Below are 18635 nucleotides of genomic sequence, written 5' to 3' on the forward strand. Positions count from 1 at the left end.
GAGGAATCTTGCCCTGTTGCTGACTCTCACTGTTTGGTTGTTAAATACATGACTCCAGATTACCTTTCAGAAGTACAGGCCTTTCAGGCTCTGCATTCCTGTGCAGCAGATTTCTCTCTGTACAGGTTTGGTGCTGCTGCCCATGACTTTCTTCAAGTCCCTTTGGTGGCTGTGCAATTATCAGATTTCTGGTCCTATAATAAAATGTCAGTTTCTGAAATGTTGACATGTTGTCTGCAGTGCATGAGTGATAGTAATTTTAACTAGGAGCTTGCTTTCTGCCCAGTATATATTTTTATTTCAAGTTTTCTGTTTATACAATAACAGAACATCATTATTCCAGTGCTATCCAGCAGAGTAGGTTTTTTTGTTTGCTATTAATGACTGATTATGCACACTGTAAGACATTTATTTTCTTTTTTGCTATTCACTATTATTCATAGTGTAGAACATACCAGGTAATTTTACTGGGAGATTTTCTTGGAAAAAAAGAAGAAAACAGCACCAACACAACAGTAGTGTGCATAAAGTTTCACAAAGCTGTTCAGAGAGCATCTTTTCCCCAGAATTTGACTTGTTTTGTCAGTGAACATTAGAAATGACCACTTGAGTGCTGCTCAGTGAAACCATACATCAAAACCATAAACAAAATCTTACTTAACTCAAAAAGTGTCTTTAAACAGAAATTATTTCTTTATGTAGCCACTTGTGTGAGAACGCTTAAAGTTTAAAATCTGAGGAGTGATTTTTTTTTTTTTTTTTTTTTTTTTTTTTTTTTTTTTTTTTTTTTTTTTTTACTGGCATAGAAAGAAAGATATTTGAAAAGTTCCTTTAGTCTGCTGGAATTTCTATTAGTGAAATAATACATTACCTAAGTACTTGTGGTACTTTCCTTTTATTTTCTACCAGGTATTATTAGGCATATTTTCAACTTCACACTTGTGTAATTGGAAACAGAATCACAGAATGGACAGAAATTAAAGGGACCTCAGTGTATTATCTGTTCCAATGATCCTATTCTGGCATCCTGGAGCACATGGCACAGGATTGCAACCAGGCAGTACTTGATATCTCCACTGAGATGTTCTCACATACTCCAGACCCTTTCTGGGCAACCTGTTCCAATATACAGTCACCTGCACTGTAAAGCTCTTCCTCATATTCAGGTGGAACTTTCCCTGCATCAGTTTCTGCCCATTGCCTGTCGTCTCACTGCCTGGCACCACTGAGCAGATAGAGCCTGGTCCATCCTCTGACACCTGCCTACAGATACTGACAAACATTGACAGGTTCCCCTCTCAGTCACTTCTTCTCAAGGCTGAACAGGCCCAGCTTTCTCAGCCTTTCATCCTAAGGGAGGTGCTCCATCCCTTCATCATCTTTGTTATTGTCCACTGGATCTGCTCCAGGAGCTCCTCATCTCTCTGTGCTGAGGAGCCCAGAGCAAGACACAGCACTCCAGGTGTGCCTCACCAGGGCTGAGCAGAGGGGCAGGGTCACCAACCTGGACCTGCTGGCAATGCCCTCCCTAAAGCATCCCAGGAGGCCAATGGCCTCCTTGGCCACAGGGCACTGCTGGCTCTTGGATAGTTTATTGTTCATCAGGATGCTCAGGTCCTTCTCCACAGAGCTGCTTTCCAGCAGGTCAGACAAATGTCTTTGAAATAAACACTAATGCTTTCAAAATAAGCAAAATTGTTGTATCTGATGTATGTATCTCACTCTACACACACACACATATATATCTTTCTTGGCTTAAGTAGCATGCTTTGGTGTTAAACAGACTGTCATGTAGAATTATACTTAGTGTTTGCTGATTTCCAGTAAGACACGTGGAGACTAGGTGCTACATGACAGAGTATACTACAGTGTGTTTCTGACTATTTTACTGAATCCTGACATGGCATTGCTTTATTTCTTAAGCCTGATGAGTGACATTGTCATGAGAACAATCGTATCAAAACAATGTGCCATTCCATTGCAAAGTACATTCTCATTTACCATAGTTTATACTTGATAGATAAAACAAACATGGCCTGCAAGCAGTTTCCTTTCTAGTCCAGATCCTGGTTGCTCATGGTGCTGAAATACTTGATATGCCTTCGCATCAACACTTCAATCTAATAATTTTAATTTTGTCTTTAGGTATTTCCTCTGTAACTGTCTGTTGGTGTTCGACCTGGAGTATTTTAGTGAAGTTAATTCTCACAGCAGTCATTCCTATGATTTGTGACTTATTTCAAAGAACAAAGACTTTGTGGAGCTCATTTGCTTGTTCTTTTAAGTGGACACTTGCAGATTCAAGTAATGTGTTATTGGAAACTAGATTTAGAAAAACCACTCACAGATCCAGTAAAAAAGCTGCATTGAAGGGGAGAACTGAGGAGGTTAAAATTGTTTGTGTTTTGTAAAGTCAGGTGCTCATCAGCTGCCAGAGCTGCTGGTACCAGATTGCAGAAATTCTCAGTATGAGGATATTGAGAACAGAAACATGCATGTACAGATATTCAGAAATATCTCACTCTCCTTTGTCAAACCCAGTCACAGCAGCCAACTGGAAAAAGCTCACAATCAAACAAATATTACCTTATTTCTTATCATAACGTACATAGGGAAGAATTTCCACAAATCAGGTAATATAACTGTCTCTTTGTCTTCTTCCAGATCACTTCTTGTTTGTAGGATGTCTGCGGGATATGTGCGGTGGTACAACTGCTGTGTGGCTCTGGTGGATCCTCACAGTCATTCTTCTCAACTGTGATACATATGCCCATGGTTTCCCCTGAATTAATTAGGGGATATTGCAGTTATATTTCCCCATAAAATTTTTCACCACAGAGCAGAATGTAATTTTTTTGACAGGATATGATTAAATGGGATGTTTAACCTTAATTTGAAAAGGGTGCTAACCTCTGACAAGGGAAAGGCTGAATTTCATTTTGTGGAAAATTGATATTGCACTTTAAAAAATTATATATTTATTTTAGTAATTTCTTATCTATAAGGAGTTGTGTAATTCTTATGTACTTTTGAAGGCATAGCTGGGAAACTTTGTGTGCATAATCATAAAATGTATTTAAGAGTATGTATGACATGCATGTGATCAAATCTCTTAAAAGCAATCAAAACTAAATTTGTTATTCAGAGAAGCAGGATGTTAGGAGCGAGTGGAAGTGTGTGCCACAACAACAGAGATAAATGCCATAGCTTTGCTAGTTCACCACACAGCATTTATGGATGTGAAGCAGTTTAGTCATAATATCAGGGAACCGATACATCTGCTAAGAGAAATGCATTTTATACACCATAAAATCAAATGTTGCATTACCAAAAAATATAGGAAGTATTCCTATAGTCTGTTTTTGCAAACAAAACGTTGTAATGAGATACCCTAAGAAAGTGGAACTGGAAATCTGTTTTGAAATCATATGCCATTAGGAACACACACTGTACTTTATGGAAGGAATGCAGCTGTCTTTTATGGTGCTTTATTTTTTTTATACTGAGACTGAACTGTGTACCGTTAGCAGACTAATGCATAAGAAAGGTATTTCAAATTTACGTTGAACTATATCATCCTAAATGAATTCAAAGTACTAAAAAAATCTAGGTGGCATCTGTCCCCTGGTGCTTCTGAAGTACTGTTACCAGTTTGGGAGGCAAGCAGACACTAGCTGGAGTGTTTTCCGTGTGTTGGTAAAGGAAATTTTGGCCAGACACTCCAAGCTTGAGTACTGTGCTTCTGGAAAGTTCCAGTACCTCTGAGAGAATAATAAAGTTGTTAAGGTTGGAAAAGATCTACAAAATCCTTGAGCGTAATTGTTAACCCAGCACTGACCATCCCATCACTAGACCATGTATGTCCCCAAGTGCCACATCCACATGGACTTTAAATACCTCGGGGGATAGTGACTGCACCACTGCTCTGTTGCAATGCTTGACAACCCTTTTTGTGAAGAATTTTTTCCCAGTATATCCAATCTGAAGGCACTGTCAAGATAGTTGTAGGGATTTCTTATAACTTTAGTTTTTTGAAGTACAAGATGTTGTGCTGGAGCCTATACAGCAAAATAGAGAATGCACTGATGCAGAATCATTGAAGTCAGATTGGTGACCAAGGTGTCACTACTCTGTAAAAAGCAACCAAGGATCTATATATCATTTTCCTTTCAGTTTGCCATTCCCTGACATGGTACTACTCAGCTCTCTACAGAAAAGACAAATAGAAACAGGGAGTAGGTGACAAAATCAAGTCAACATTATGCATGTTTTCTAGATATCAGCTGAAATATTTGCATGATTACATGTGCAAAGACACAAGTCAGCAGTATGGTCTTATAAATAGTGATAGTGATGTACTCCTCAGAGTCTTGCAGCTCCAAGAATTTAAAGGATGAATTCCTAGGCACTGTGTAAATTGGTATAGATTACTAACTGACACTAGCAGAGAGGGTGGCCCCTTGGGTTTCTGAAATGCACTTGGCTATTCAAAAATTATACACACAAAGATTGTATTTTCTTTTCTGCTCTCACTTGTTAAATTCATGCTTTATTAAATTATATTACTGTAGTTAACTCTGTTCTGTAGGAGTGCCTGGCAAGTTCACGCTCTTAATGCACCTTCTTCACTGGGGAGTTGTAAGGCTTCATTGTTCATAATGTACAAAGGCTTGAGATGAAAGAATTTATTTAAAAGCAACATATTCTGATGATTATGAAGCTGATGGTGATGTGTATAACACCTGCTATCACACCAGCTTGAGAAGAAGCAATCTCTGCTTTTAGACTGAAATTTCACTTGAATGGTGAGAACAATATCACTTTCCAGGGCTTCTTTTTTCCCTATTGAAAAATCTGTTGTCTCTTTGAGAAGGCAAAATATTGAAGTTCAGTCTCTTTTCTAATGAATACAACTAATTTGCGAAGATTATCTCAAGTATTGAGATGAACATGCCTTCTGCCACTAGGAAAATTAAAATAATTTCTAAAAATATAGTTGGGTGGGGTTTTGGTTTTTTTTGGTTTTTTTTTTTGTTTGTTTGTTTGGTTTTTTTGTTTTTTTGGTTTTTTTTAGAAGAATCTGCTATTCTGGTTATATTTTAGCTACTGTAAAGATTTATAATTTAAAGTTCAGATAAGAACTGAGATTAAGTGTCTCCAGTTATTGCATCCTCTTTTTGATCCATCAACTCGTTATGTCAGAAGAGGTGTAGAACTGCAAAAGTTATCCAGACCTACATGAGAGAATTCATTATTTAGTGTGATATGTTTTAGCACTGTGTTTGAATCTCTCTTCCTCCACCTCTCCAACCTCTCCTCGTTGTTTTCTTTGTTATTCTGAACTGAGATGGAATGCCCTGAGGCATTGCTTGTGGAATCCAGGGCTTTTCATCTCTTGATTGCCTTCTTGGCAGCATCTTCAGTGAATTCAGACCTCTATCTGTTAGAGACTGCAAGGTAAGGTAGATCCTGTAAATTGAGATTAACTGTTAATATTATTCCTTGATGGGGGAATGTCTGTATCTAAAATGGCATCTGTCCTGATAAGGAGTGAGAGCTGGAGGGTATTGTGGGGGAGCTCTGAAAGTTTCACCTACTGAAGTCCTTCCTGTTGTGTAAGCAGAGGACTCTGATCTCTAGAACTCACAATTCCTGTCCTTCTGGTATTGGTCAATAGAATGTGATCCAGTTTTGAAAAAGGAAGTCTTTTTTGAGTGAAGTGTCTTGGGAGAATGAGTGAGATTTGAAAGGTGATGAAAAAGCCTATTAGAAAATGTTTTCAGAGACATCACTATAGCTGTTACTTGCAGCATAAGTATAACACTAAGACAGTGAGAGAGAACACCTGAATTTTAGTGTGCTTGTTTAGAAAGAAACAGCTCAAGGTCTCCTAATGTCTTTGCAAATTATTTGTAAATTACTTGTATTTACACATGCCTAATCCAGATCTGAAAGTCCCATTGCCTTTTTATTTCCCATTTTAATCTAATTTCTCACAGTAATGTCACCTTCAGATAGTTAAATGCTATCAATAATTCCTTGGTTTGCTATTTCATATTTTGCGCAGCTGTCAAAACAAGTGATTTTTCTCAGATTCAATTATGTTTGCAATAAGGTATGAACAACTTTAAAAAAATATTGCTGAATTTGGGACTTTAGAGGCTGTGATTGCACACAGTCAACATCCTCACTTCCAGCCATGACTGAAAATGCTTTCCTGAAGTTTCTCTACAATTTCAAAAGATAGTATTTCTCATTGTTCGGGGTTGAGTGTTTTTCTGTTACTGTGTCAGTAGTAAGAATTTTTCCCATTATCATGCCAATGGAGCTGGCCGGGTTACACCCAGGGTCCCTGATGGGTCCAGACAAAGGGGTGGGTGGGGACGGCCCCCGGAGGGGCCTCTGAGGCTTCCGGGAGGGCACTCGCGTTTCCGGCGAGCCGGGAGGAGGACGCCTGGGATCGTTCAGCCACGCGGCCGAGCACAGCAGAGCCAGACCCTCTGCAATCACCTGCCCTGCATCTGCCCCGTTCCAGCCTCCTGCCTCTGCGGACACAGCTGATCACCCGGACACACACGGTGAGCGAGGAGCCGCCGCTGCAGCCCGTTCCCGCCCGGGACCGGCGTGGCCGCTGCCGCCCCTCCCCCCTCCTTCCTGCCTTTGTTTCCCGCTTGCCTTTTGGCAGATCCGGGCTCTGGACTAAGCACAGAGACAGCGTGCTTGCATCTAAAGGGACTGACACCGAGTTATCTATTTCGTTCTGTTAGCAATTTTAACTGTTATTGTTCTCTGTTTGTATAGTTAGATATATTAGTAAAAGAGCTGTTATTCCCACCCCCCCCTTATCTCTGCCTCAGAGTCCTTGATTCAAACAATCGTAATACTTGGGGGAGGGGAGTGGAACCAAAGTCTCTATTCCAAAAAGGGAAACTTCTGCCCCTACTGGCAGACACCTGTCCTTTCAAACCAGGACACATACAGAGAATTACCTCAATACAATGTTTTATTAACATTGTAGGCATTTTTTACAGCTTATTGAACATTCTGGTGTTTTTCATTATACACAGTTATTTGAGGGTGCTTAGATAGATTTTTATTTAGTAATATAGAGTACATCTCTCATACTGAGACAGAATATTTCTCATTGGTAACCAGGCTTGTGTTTTATTGGCGAGGATGCCTGTCAGTGCTACAGGGAAGGTAAGAAGAGTGAATTAAAAGTGTATACTGGTTGCATTAGGGGTAATCCAACAATTCTTCTGAATGTATTCACAGAGTGTGCTTGTATGGGTTGGAACACTGGGATGAGACATCTGTAATATGTATGTTGCTGGAAGATTATTTTTATGTTTTCTGAATATTCCATATACTGTACTATGGCCAAGCAGACCTCAGATTGCATGTGCTGTTACTGAAATCTGGTTTTTTTTTTTCAGTGAGTTCAGTGGGATTTGAAGTAAGGTCTTTACTAAGTTGTGGTAATAGATCAGACAATATTTATGTTCAGAAAATATTTATGTTGTGTTTCTGGAACATGTTTCTTTATCCTTAACTTGGGATTGATTAAACATTACTAATGTGTAAAGAAACAGTGTTACGTGTGTATACCCAATTGCTAAAACAAATAGGGAGTATAATAAGCAGACTTTTGTGATGCAAAAAAAAATTGCAGTAGTACCATGCATCATGTCATTTCTCAAAGTAAATTTCAGTTTGGTTTTGCAGTTTAAGCTGTTGACTTGAATTTTGAAAGATGATGTTGAATTGCTTTATGGAGGAAGTATTCTGCACTGTTTTGTTATGCTTATTATTAGGTTTCTAGAGAGACAGCTGCAGCTGGCTTAAAATGGTGCACTAAAAATATTGAAGAGTCTAGCCTTGAGGAAGCAGAGCACTAAAATGGAAACAAGAATATTCATTTAGCACCCCTGAGTTATCTGGGGATGTGAGAGATGCTTTCTAAAGCCTAATATATCACAGGACAATTTATATTATATTGCTTTTGTCCCTTACTGCTTCTATTGATCTTTTTCTAATATATTTTCAAAAATTGTTACATATCTGTCTTCAGAGCCATAAAATAAGGTTGACCTTAATAAAGGTTTTGTATATGTCATTTTACCAAGAGAGTGGAAGGGACAGATTTTGTCTATTGAATATGTTTTCAGAATTAATTTACTTAAATGTAGCTTGTTTGTTCATTAGAAAAGATTTTAGGTGAAAATGTATTAATCAGAGTGCGTAACTTACACATTCAAAAGTAAGCTCCATTAATGGGGTAGTAGAAAGGAAATTATTGTATTTATCACTGTGATTCATTGTACTAATTTTCAGGAGTTTGGGTTTCATTTTTCAAAATAATTCAGTATTTCCAGCCAAAGAGCACTTGAGCCCACACTGAAAGCATCCAGATGAATGGCCTGCTGCTTGCCTACAAATGACCACAGCTTGATTATATATCAGTCAAGCAAAACACCAAGCAACAAGGGAATTAAGCACCAATCAACAGTGAAGAAAGGGCTCAGAGTTCAAAGCCTTCTGAGAGATATGCTCAACCTTCCAAATTCACCTAAATCTTAATTTTGCAAGTACTGTGTGACAGAGCTCTGGGAAGTTGAAAAGATTCACTGCTACATCAGCTGAAATAGCTTACTGACAAACTAAAATATTAGTTGCCACTTTGGTAAATATTATGTAGCATGCAAATGTATACATAGACACACAGTATGTGTGTGTGTCTATTATATTTGACAGGATTTCTTCATGATGTACTTGTTATTCTTCATAATCCTTCTAGGAACTCTTCTATTTTGCCCTTTTTCTGTCTTTCACTGTGTGTGTGTTGCCTGCCAAATTTGAAGGAATTCCTTCATGCTTTCCTGAGTACTTTAAAAAACCTTCATTTCCTAACTTAAAATCTGAGTTCATTATTCTTTATTCAAATTTAGCTCTTATACACTTACACATTTTGTACTGCCAGGATTTGTATTTTTGACTGCACTAGGCAGCAATTATGCTAATTACATTGGCAAAGTGAAATTTCTAGAAAAATAATTGTATGGAAAATTTTTAGAAAAATGATTGAGGAATAATACCCTTACAATCAGCTGATAGAATACCTGAAATGTTTAGGTTCTTCCCAAATTGAGTAACCCTCCTACATACCACACATAAAATCTGAAGCATAAATTGTATTGCAAGCCCCTCACAAAAGTGAGGGCTACCCAGCTGAGCATTTGTCTTCCACTCTCAGATGTGTTTGCATCCTGGCTGACAGACTGACCCACAGACCCCTTCTTGCTTCAGCATGCTGGAAGAAAATTTTCCAGGACTGTTCTTTTGTCCAAAATTCATTCCTGCCAGATTTGTCCTTCTCTGACTCCAGCCAGCTGTAAAAGGATTCCAGTGGCATTTGACAGACTGTGTGTGAAATAAGTTGCACCCTGTGTCCAATGGATGTAGTTCACTGAACCAAAAGGAGTTTTGTACTTTTATAGATGATAGTGTCACACTTGAGTACAGAGAAAAAGAGCAAAGCCTCTACTGCTCCCTTTTTTTAGTTCTGTGCTTTCTCTTCACTTTCTTAGCTGACCTCCAAACCCACCTGGGCAAATGGTATCTCTGATTATTCTGGTATTTGGCTTACGTAGTTGGATTGTTACCAGCTGCACCCCTGTGTGTACTTTCCTGAGTAAATCCAATCAGCTAAGGAAATTGTGGTCTGCCTGTCAACTGATTATCAAATTCCTTATAAGGTTACACTAGCCTGTCTCTCTTCCAATGCTGCCTATTTTTGTTTATCCAAGAAGTCTGTGTCTGACCCCATTCTTGCCTTTCCTGAATGTCCATTTTTCTACTTCACAGGCATTTAGTATAAAAAAAATATAGTATATATTATTTATTTGGAAAGGTGACTTTTGTATCTCTTCAGAGTCAAGTAACATTCCTTTAAATTTGTAGGGTAATTATTTGGTTTTATTTATTTATTTTCTTCTATTAAAACTATTTTATATATTAAACTATAAGTGTTTTGTAATATCTACTGGGTTACACTTCAAAGTGAGAGGTATTTACTTGACTTGAAGGTTCCATGCTGCAGTATTTGCTTTCCTGTGACAGCCCAGCATGTACTCTGCTGCCATACAAAAACCAGAATAATGCAGCTTGTATATGTCCAGGAGTATGGTGCTTTCATGCTGCTCTTTTTGGAGCTCTGCAGTAAGACTCACCCACCCCTCCAACATCATCACAAAAGTGACATATCAGCAGACCTTTATTTTTGGCTGTTTCTGTTCTCTACAGATGCATCATCAAAAAAGATATGCAACAGAAATAAAATTCCTCCTCTGCAGAGAAATTATGTCTATTTAGGAAAGGTCTTTATATAATAAAGGCTTTTATTTTGGAGGAAGAAATCTGTTGGCATTAGAGAGATCTGTTGACTTTGGCAGAAGCCTCCTGAAATCAATAGATTGTTTCTTTCACATACAGAATACTGAATGAGCCTCTAAACAATAGAAGTTTACTTGTGTAGACTTTACCCTAATGACATCTTCACTTAATTTTCCTGATAAAACCTTTATGGTGAATTCAGTAACTGCTCTCCTTTTTGTCAAAGTTGCCAGCCTGCAAATAATTTCAGAGACAGAGTCTACTTATGGGAATACATTTGCAGTATTTGATCCAGCCATGATTTGTCTTTCTTGTGTTAACTTTGAGTAGGAGGGAGAGAGTCCTCAATCAACATTTATAATTGCTTGTTCTGTGGTATTGGTAATTCCATCACCCCCATATTAACTTCTGATTTTGAGAGGTCTAAACCACAATGGAACCAGACATATCCAAATCACATATCCCTGAGCCCATATGACATAATAAAGCATAAGCCCCAAAGAAATTGGCTTCAGGAGGGCGTGGGCACTCCAGTTTTCCTATTCAGTTGCTGAGCTGCTATCTGTTGGGTCTTCTTGTTCATAAGGCAGAGGTAGAGAAGGGATGTGAGGATTTTATTTAATTTCTTCTGCTATTGCTGTAAAGGAAAAATCTCATTATTGGAAATGAATTAATTTTGAGAAAATGTGTTAAAAGGCTGCAGCCAGAGGCTGGCCTATTAGAGACAAGAGTTCAAATAAATGAAGTTTGGTAAAATTGCTAGCAACTGAAGTTGTATATTGAAGTGTAATTGAAACCTATTATTAGAGGTATTGAGCATTTTTATTATTCAGAGTAGTGCTATCTGTACTGCATATATTACTGTGAGCTCTTTTTTTAGCAGTTAAGGACAGTAGCCTTTAGTCTGATCTTTTAACTGTGTTCTGAGATTCATGGGTTTGATGTTCTATTTCATGCAAGCCTCTACAATGCAGGAATTAGATGGTTTGTACAAAAATGTCTGGGAAATGACAAGTTAATGCTGTCACTCTTCCTTGGGGTTTTCTCCTCTTGCATAAAAATATAAGAATGAACCACATCCTGTAAATCCACCAAAGCCTGAGTGACAAAGGCAAGCACAGTTAGTCTGTGCTGCGGAGAATCTTTCAGCATCTACAAAAATTGAAAAGGAGAGTTGATTCTTCTTGCAGCCATTGCTCAGCTTCATCCACCAACATCTGTATAACAAGCTGGTGCCTGAGCAGTACAAAGTCCTTTCTCACAGCAACTTGTAGTTCAGAAGTTCCTTAGGGTGTCCCTGAGCAAATATTTTGGTTTTGTTGGTTTTTTTTTCCCTTTAAGTTGCTAAGATGTGAGATATAAAGGAAAATAACATTTCTTGGCAAGTAAGTGCTGGCACATTTGATTATGCATATAGGAGATATAGTTGTAGGAAGGAATGGGAGGATGGAGTTTTGGCCCATGGCAGGCATCCCAGTCATTCTCCCAGATGTGAATGAAAACTGGCTGTGTCTGTGGTTGTCAATCCAGCTGCTGCACTGACATAACACACAAGTTCTAAGGGGAACCTGTTTTACATGACCAGCCCTGTCACAATCTTTCCCTTTTAGAAGTCTTTTTAAGAGAACATAAGAAAATGCCACATCACTCTGCTGATCTCCTAACAGGATTTATTGTAAGAAGCAGGTATTTCACAGGACTAAGTTGGTAGTATCCATTATGGTGGCAAAGAAAGTGCATGAAAGCTCTAACTGAAGCTTTCTCACCTACCTATCCCTATCAGCACTAATAACTTTCAGTGGACATGCATGATTGTTATAGACAATAAACATCCTCTTTGTTCCCACTGCACAAGAGTGCAGTGCTCTTTCATGGGGCTCTTTCAAGAGCCCCATGTGCTTCTTTCCCAGTGTAATATGGGATATGTTAAGGATGAATTATTCAATTTTTTTGCCATTTTTTGTTTAATTTTTCTTTTATATCTGCTCTGTCACAAATTCTGCTTCTTTTCATGTTGTGCAGAGATATATCATTACTTCACAAAAGGCTCTGTTTACTCACAATTTCAAACCAGAAAACATGTAGATGTAGAATTTAACTTACCCTTCTCTGAGAACGCTGAGACTAGAGGTGAGTAAAATTTTTTTCAAGAGCCCTGGAAGGAATTTTTTGAGTCTCATCATGGGTTTTGTATCCCTTGAGTTGCATTTCTTACCAGTACTTTCAGCTTGCTGCACAGTTACACTTTCTTGCAAATATTTATATGCAAAAGAACCTTGAAACTACTCTTAAACCATATTTTTTTTTTTCTCGATCAGAAATTGGCTAGTTTCAAAACAGATATATTGTAGAAGATTCCCATATGGATTGTGTGCATTGGTGGGAAGTGTGACTGTGCTTTCTCCCAACCACTGCCTTGCTCGAAGGGCATTTATAATATTCTACTATGGTCTTGTCTAAAACACTTCAGCATTCTTCTTCTCTATAAAACAGTATGGCATGCTATGAATTATATATTTACAGTAAGGCACACTTCTATCAGTTCAGTCACGAGATACAATGATGTGGTTTTTTTGCCTCTAAGTGGTTAACAATTGCAAAAGGTTCTTTTTAATGCCTAGAAGTCTATTCACTTTGTCTTTTTAGTATAGTGGAAATTAATCTTAAACATTTCTTCCGTTATCTATCACTTGAAGCCTTTTCATAGCATTTGTAACATCTCTTTGCCAACACTCCATCAGTGATTTTTGCTTGCAGGAAACACTTTGCAAATCTGTTATTAGCTTAGATGCAGATAGCTGCCGATTAAATATTAATTGTAACTTCTCTCATAAATGCAGTCAAACCCACTCAGTCACTTGTGAAGTTCAATAAATGTTGAGAGGGAAGGAGTGTGTCAGGGGTAGAGAAGTGTCCTGATTCCTCTCCTCTCCTCTCCTCTCCTCTCCTCTCCTCTCCTCTCCTCTCCTCTCCTCTCCTCTCCTCTCCTCTCCTCTCCTCTCCTCTCCTCTCCTCTCCTCTCCTCTCCTCTCCTCTCCTCTCCTCTCCTCTCCTCTCCTCTCCTCTCCTCTCCTCTCCTCTCCTCCTCCTCTCCTCTCCTCTCCTCTCCTCTCCCTCTCCTCTCCTCTCCTCCTCTCCTCTCCTCTCCTCTCCTCTCCTCTCCTCTCCTCTCCTCTCCTCTCCTCTCCTCTCCCCCTCTCCTCTCCTCTCCTCTCCTCTCCCTCTCCTCTCCTCTCCTCTCCTCTCCTCTCCTCGCCTCTCCTCTCCTCTCCTCATCCTCTCCTCTCCTCTCCTCTTCCTATTCTCGCTCTCCTCTCCTCTCCTCCCTCTCCCTCATCCTCCATCTCCGCTCCTCTCCTCTCCTCTCCTCTCCTCTCCTCTCCTCTCCTCTCCTCTCCTCGCCTCTCATCCTCTCCTCTCCTCTCCTCTCCTCTCCTCTCCTCTCCCTCCTCATCCTACTCCTCTCCTCTCCTCTCCTCTCCTCTCCTCGTCCTCTCCGCCTCCCCCTCTCCTCTCCTCTCCTCTCCTCTCTCTCCTCTCCTCTCCTCCCCTCCCCTCCCCTCCCCCTCCCGCTCCCCTCCCCTCCCCTCCCCCTCACCTCCCCTCCCCTCCCCTCCCCCTCCCCTCCTCTCCTCTCCTCTCCTCTCCTTCCTACACAGTCACAACAAAAAGAAATAAAAAATTGAGTCATTTTAAACAGAGAGGAGACTTCTTGCACACTCAGTGGACTTTCTGCCAAACTGGCTGTGAGCAAAAGGAACATCACCAAACTCGCAAGAAAAGATGAGATCCATCAGCTGTTTGAAATCCTAGTTACTGGGCACATATACTTCTGAAGTATTGCTCCATCAAAAATCACATCTAAGTAGAGACGTTTTGGGTTGAGCCCTGCTTGTATTTTCATTCATGATCCTCACCCTATTTAATTTCTTAATTACACAAAACATACCTTGCCCTTTACAATAAAAAAAAAAAAAAATTAAAAATTATGTGTTTACAAGATTTCAGTGAAGTTTTGATAGAAATGAGGAGCACAGTATTTAATACCATCCAATCTGCCTGTTTTCTGTGGATTAGCAGAGCATTATAATTGTCATATGCATATTTGCTATAATGAAAAGATGATCAGCCCCATTAAAACCATATAATGTACTTTTTCCTCTCTTCTTCTAGATGGGTACTAATCTTTTATTGGTGAGGTGGCTTGCCTACAGTGTAATGTGAGATTTTTCCTCTTGTCATTTTAGTGAGTTACTTCTTTTTGTGTTTGCAGGTGAACTGAATTTTAATATGCTAAATTCTGTTAATTGCTTAGAATTTAGATACTTTTCTTATTATCCTACAAATACTATTTATAAAAATTAAGTATTACCCACATATTCCTTTTATCTTGCAGCATTCTGTGAAGAAGGGTGCAGATACGGTGGAACTTGTGTAGCTCCTAACAAATGTCTCTGCCCTTCTGGATTCACTGGAAGTCATTGTGAGGAAGGTAAAGCTTTACTGAAAAACACCTACTTTGCTAATGAGAAGTATGATATGTGGAAGAAGTAATTTCTTCCCATTCTTTCTTTCTGCATGATGTTTTCTCTCCAGTGAAGATATGACTGTTCCATTTCTGCCTTTTCTGCACTGAAAGTTTGACTTGCCTTAAACCTTCCATGTTGAATTTTATCAGGGGTGTATCTGCTTTTGCTTTCGGCATGCACTTTCAGTTATTTAGAAGGGACATCAAATGAAAAATATTTGTTCCACCAGTTTCCTGTGGTGCAAGCTCAAGGTTTCCTTCTGCTTTTACTAAATTTGCTGTGCCAATAAGACCAGAATTTAGATGATTGCTTTTCACTTCAAGTTATTGAATTATTAATATTTGATTTGTTTCTAAGTCATAGTTTTTATAGAATCGCAGCCTATTCAAGGATATCTCACTATCTCATGATTAGATTCTGCCTGTTCCCAGATTTTTCTTTTTCAGAATCTGCTTCTGATAGCCACATAGTTCCATCTTTCAGTTCATTTCACAAAGAGCTGGTTCCTTGTCTATCTTAAATGAGGAGAAAGCGATCTCCTCAAACTCCATATAGGACTCTTATTATTTTCTTTAGCAGATATGTGATTTTTTGGGGGTTTCTATTTATTGAGGTTATGTATTATTTAACTAACTCAATGATGGAAGTTTTTGCACTGCACATTTGTTAATAACTGTTTACACATATATTTATTTTTGGATATGAAGTGGATTGTTAATGCAGGCTGTATGCTGTAATATAGATGAGATTATAATTGGTGAATTTTTTTAAGAAGAAAAATGAAAACAGAGAAATAACTCTTAAAATTAAGTTAGTGGAACCACTTGTAACTCAGAGTAATTTGTGTGTTTATTAAAGTGACTTAAGCCCAGTTTTCAACAAATCTGCTATAAGTAGCTTCTGAAAACTGTTAAATACTTCTATGGGTGAAGTCAATGTATACTAAAAGCCCATTGTTTCTAGTTGTTAGTATTGTTTATGATTATTTAAGAATGAACTAGGACATTAATATTTTCAACTCATCTAGAATAAATTGGAGTACTTTTTTTTTTTTTTTTTTTTTTTTTTGCCTGTAGCCCTGTTTTAAATAGAAAAAACCCTCCAAAGTCTCCTGTCATTCAGCACTAAGTACTGGTAATATCATGGGGAGCTAATGCAACACATTCCTACCTCAGACCCCCACCTGCCATGGCTCCCCAGTTGCTAATCCTTCCTGCTGGTTACCCATGTATAATTTGCTCATTCCTCCCTAAAACCTCTGTTACTCAGAGACATCAGTACATTCAGAGGGATGCAGGATACTGGAGATGTGTTCTGTGTATGTGACAATATGGTACTGCCAGCATTATCCAGATGTGCCCTGCCTACCCAGGACTTCAGGACAGATTTCAGCTCCTCTGCCTGTGATTCTTTCACCCAGTGATCTTAGAACATTCTTTTTTCTTATAGCTGTAAAGGGACTTTTATATCTAGAACACAGACTCTCTAAACTGTTGAAGTGATGGTTTAAAATTGATTAACGGAGGACATAACCATTTTTGACTCCTATGTTTTTCATGGCTTTTGTATTGTTTTGATCTACAATATGAGTTAGCACAGCAACTAAAGGAAGCATGGCAGGTATGGTACTCTCATTATATCAAGCAATTTAGAGGTAGATGTCAGAAGGCGATAGCTTCTGTGAATAAAATCTATACAACTTGAACCAGAAGGCAGTTTGTTTTTTCCTTTGAAGATGTATGGAGTTTACTAGTATGCTACAAATCAAGATAATGATGCTAACTTTGAGAAATCTGACATACAGGCTGGTTTGAGAATGAACAGGGCTTTGTGTATGAGAATTGGTCACATTTTAGTTGTGTTGGAGGGTTTGAAAACTTCAGCAGATACATCTTACATCATATACATATTTCAGTGGCTAAGTGCACATCAAATCTGTGAGAGCAGCTTCAGCCTTCTGAAGGTGTCCTGACCAGACTAAATGCTCAGAGTAGAGAGGTGATGAACCACCCTTGAAGCAGAGTTCCTTTTGCTTCACTGATTACTCCTAAAAGATGTAGTGCTTTCAGGAACAGGAGGTAGTTCAGTAAAGGCTTTTCTCATTGTCTCACTGCAGCTTGTGCAGTTTTTAAAGGACACCTAAGTAGTCTAACCCCATGTTTGTTTGTTCTCTTGTTATTTTTAACATTAGCAATAAGCTCTTGGTTTTATTTAGTATATGGTACCACTCCCTCAATCATTATGACACAGACCTAAAACAATGAAATGGTGGAGCTATGCTTCAAATCAAAGCCTAAATGTTCTTGGCAAAACCTTGTCTGGTAGAAGCTCATAGTGAAGTCAGGCGCATCAGAAGTAAAGTGATGTGTAATTTGCCACAGTGCATTTGAAAATGTCCTTCAAACTGACAACACAGCAACTTCTTATACATTATTTGTGAGCTGAAAGGACTCATCACTGGCTAAAAACAGCATGACCCAAATTGGATTCAATGCCATGTAATGGGTAAAATGAGCCAGTAATTAAAAATGTTGTTGAAAAGCAGGTGTGTTTACTTCTGAATATGAATCATATGTTACTCATAGTTTCTGACTGCCTGGTTGAAATTATGATATTAAGTTAATTAAAAATTCAGGGATATTTGAGAAGGGTAGGATTTATACTGGTAATTTACTCAGGTGAAATTAAAATGCACATTTAAGGCTTATGTACAGATACATAATTCAACATGCTGCTAAGAAGAATTACCTCTTGTCATTCACTTTGGTTGACATGAGAAATCATCATAACAGTTGTGGGGCTACCTTTCCTTTCTGAAGGTGAGCTGCAAATTGATATTCACTGATACTTTCAAGTATTTTCTCCACCCATTCTTTATAATGCTGTTTCTTTAAGGATGTGCTTGGTGCTTCTAACTGAATTTTTGTAATAGTTAGGATCTGATTTTATCTTCAAATCACTTATTTTTTGTTCATTTTGTGTTTTTCTGGTCAGGGCTGAAACCTGTGATCTCTATGACCATTACCATTTGATCGTATTTAACACAGTTGTGACTTGTGTTGGAAAGCTTTGCTGTTGGAATTTTTAGTGACATTGCTGCAGGATTTCAGCATGGTGGCTGAGCTGGAGATAGGCATCCGTAACACTGTGGGCTTGAGCCCAGATGCATCCTTGGAAGGGATCCCTGCTAAAGGCTTCTGAGAGACATTTTGGTGTGCAGAGAGGAGTACAAATTCAGTACGCTGTAAGAATTGCTGGCAGCATGAACACAAGTGCTCCAATTTTCCATCTATCACATCATTTTGCAACCTTTAGAACAGAAAAACTCTAGATCTTTCATTGAGCTGCTTTTTTTTCTGCCAGTGGATGAGCCAAAGGTTAGTGGAGTTTTAATGCTGGTTTTTTGAACAGTTATTCTGTATTAGTGTACTGATGAAGTGGTGAGGATCAGATAGACAGGACAACTTGTGATACCAAAGGTAGGAGTAAACAGATGATTGAATCCCTGGAAATTGTAGGCATTCCTTGAACACCTGCCTGCATTTGCTGGAGTCCTGTGTGAACATCTAAGAAATACATTGAACACTCTGGGATCTGACCAGTGAGGGGAATTATTTATGGTGTTCGTCTGCACAAATTATAGTTTTGGTTGCTAAGCAGAAAACAGCAGAAGAGTTTGAAGCAGTGGGTTCCCAGCTAGGGACATGGAAAGGA

General features: G+C 38.7%; 1 protein-coding gene across 5 annotated transcripts in view; it reads left to right on the forward strand.

Moving 5' to 3' along the window:
- The window catches only part of NELL1 (neural EGFL like 1), a 281122-nt gene that overhangs the window by 199594 nt on the left and 62893 nt on the right, over nucleotides 1-18635 (forward strand). For 3 of the 5 annotated variants that reach the window (XM_079310083.1, XM_079310084.1, XM_079310086.1), the window contains exon 15: nucleotides 14789-14884. The exons of the other annotated variants lie outside the window; for them this stretch is intronic. In XM_079310083.1, the coding sequence (XP_079166209.1) occupies nucleotides 14789-14884 (96 nt within the window). The remainder of the gene's footprint in view (nucleotides 1-14788; nucleotides 14885-18635) is intronic. 5 annotated transcript variants of the gene reach the window in all.

This window comes from Erithacus rubecula (assembly GCF_903797595.1).
Source record: "Erithacus rubecula genome assembly, chromosome: 6".
Taxonomy (NCBI): domain Eukaryota; kingdom Metazoa; phylum Chordata; class Aves; order Passeriformes; family Muscicapidae; genus Erithacus; species Erithacus rubecula.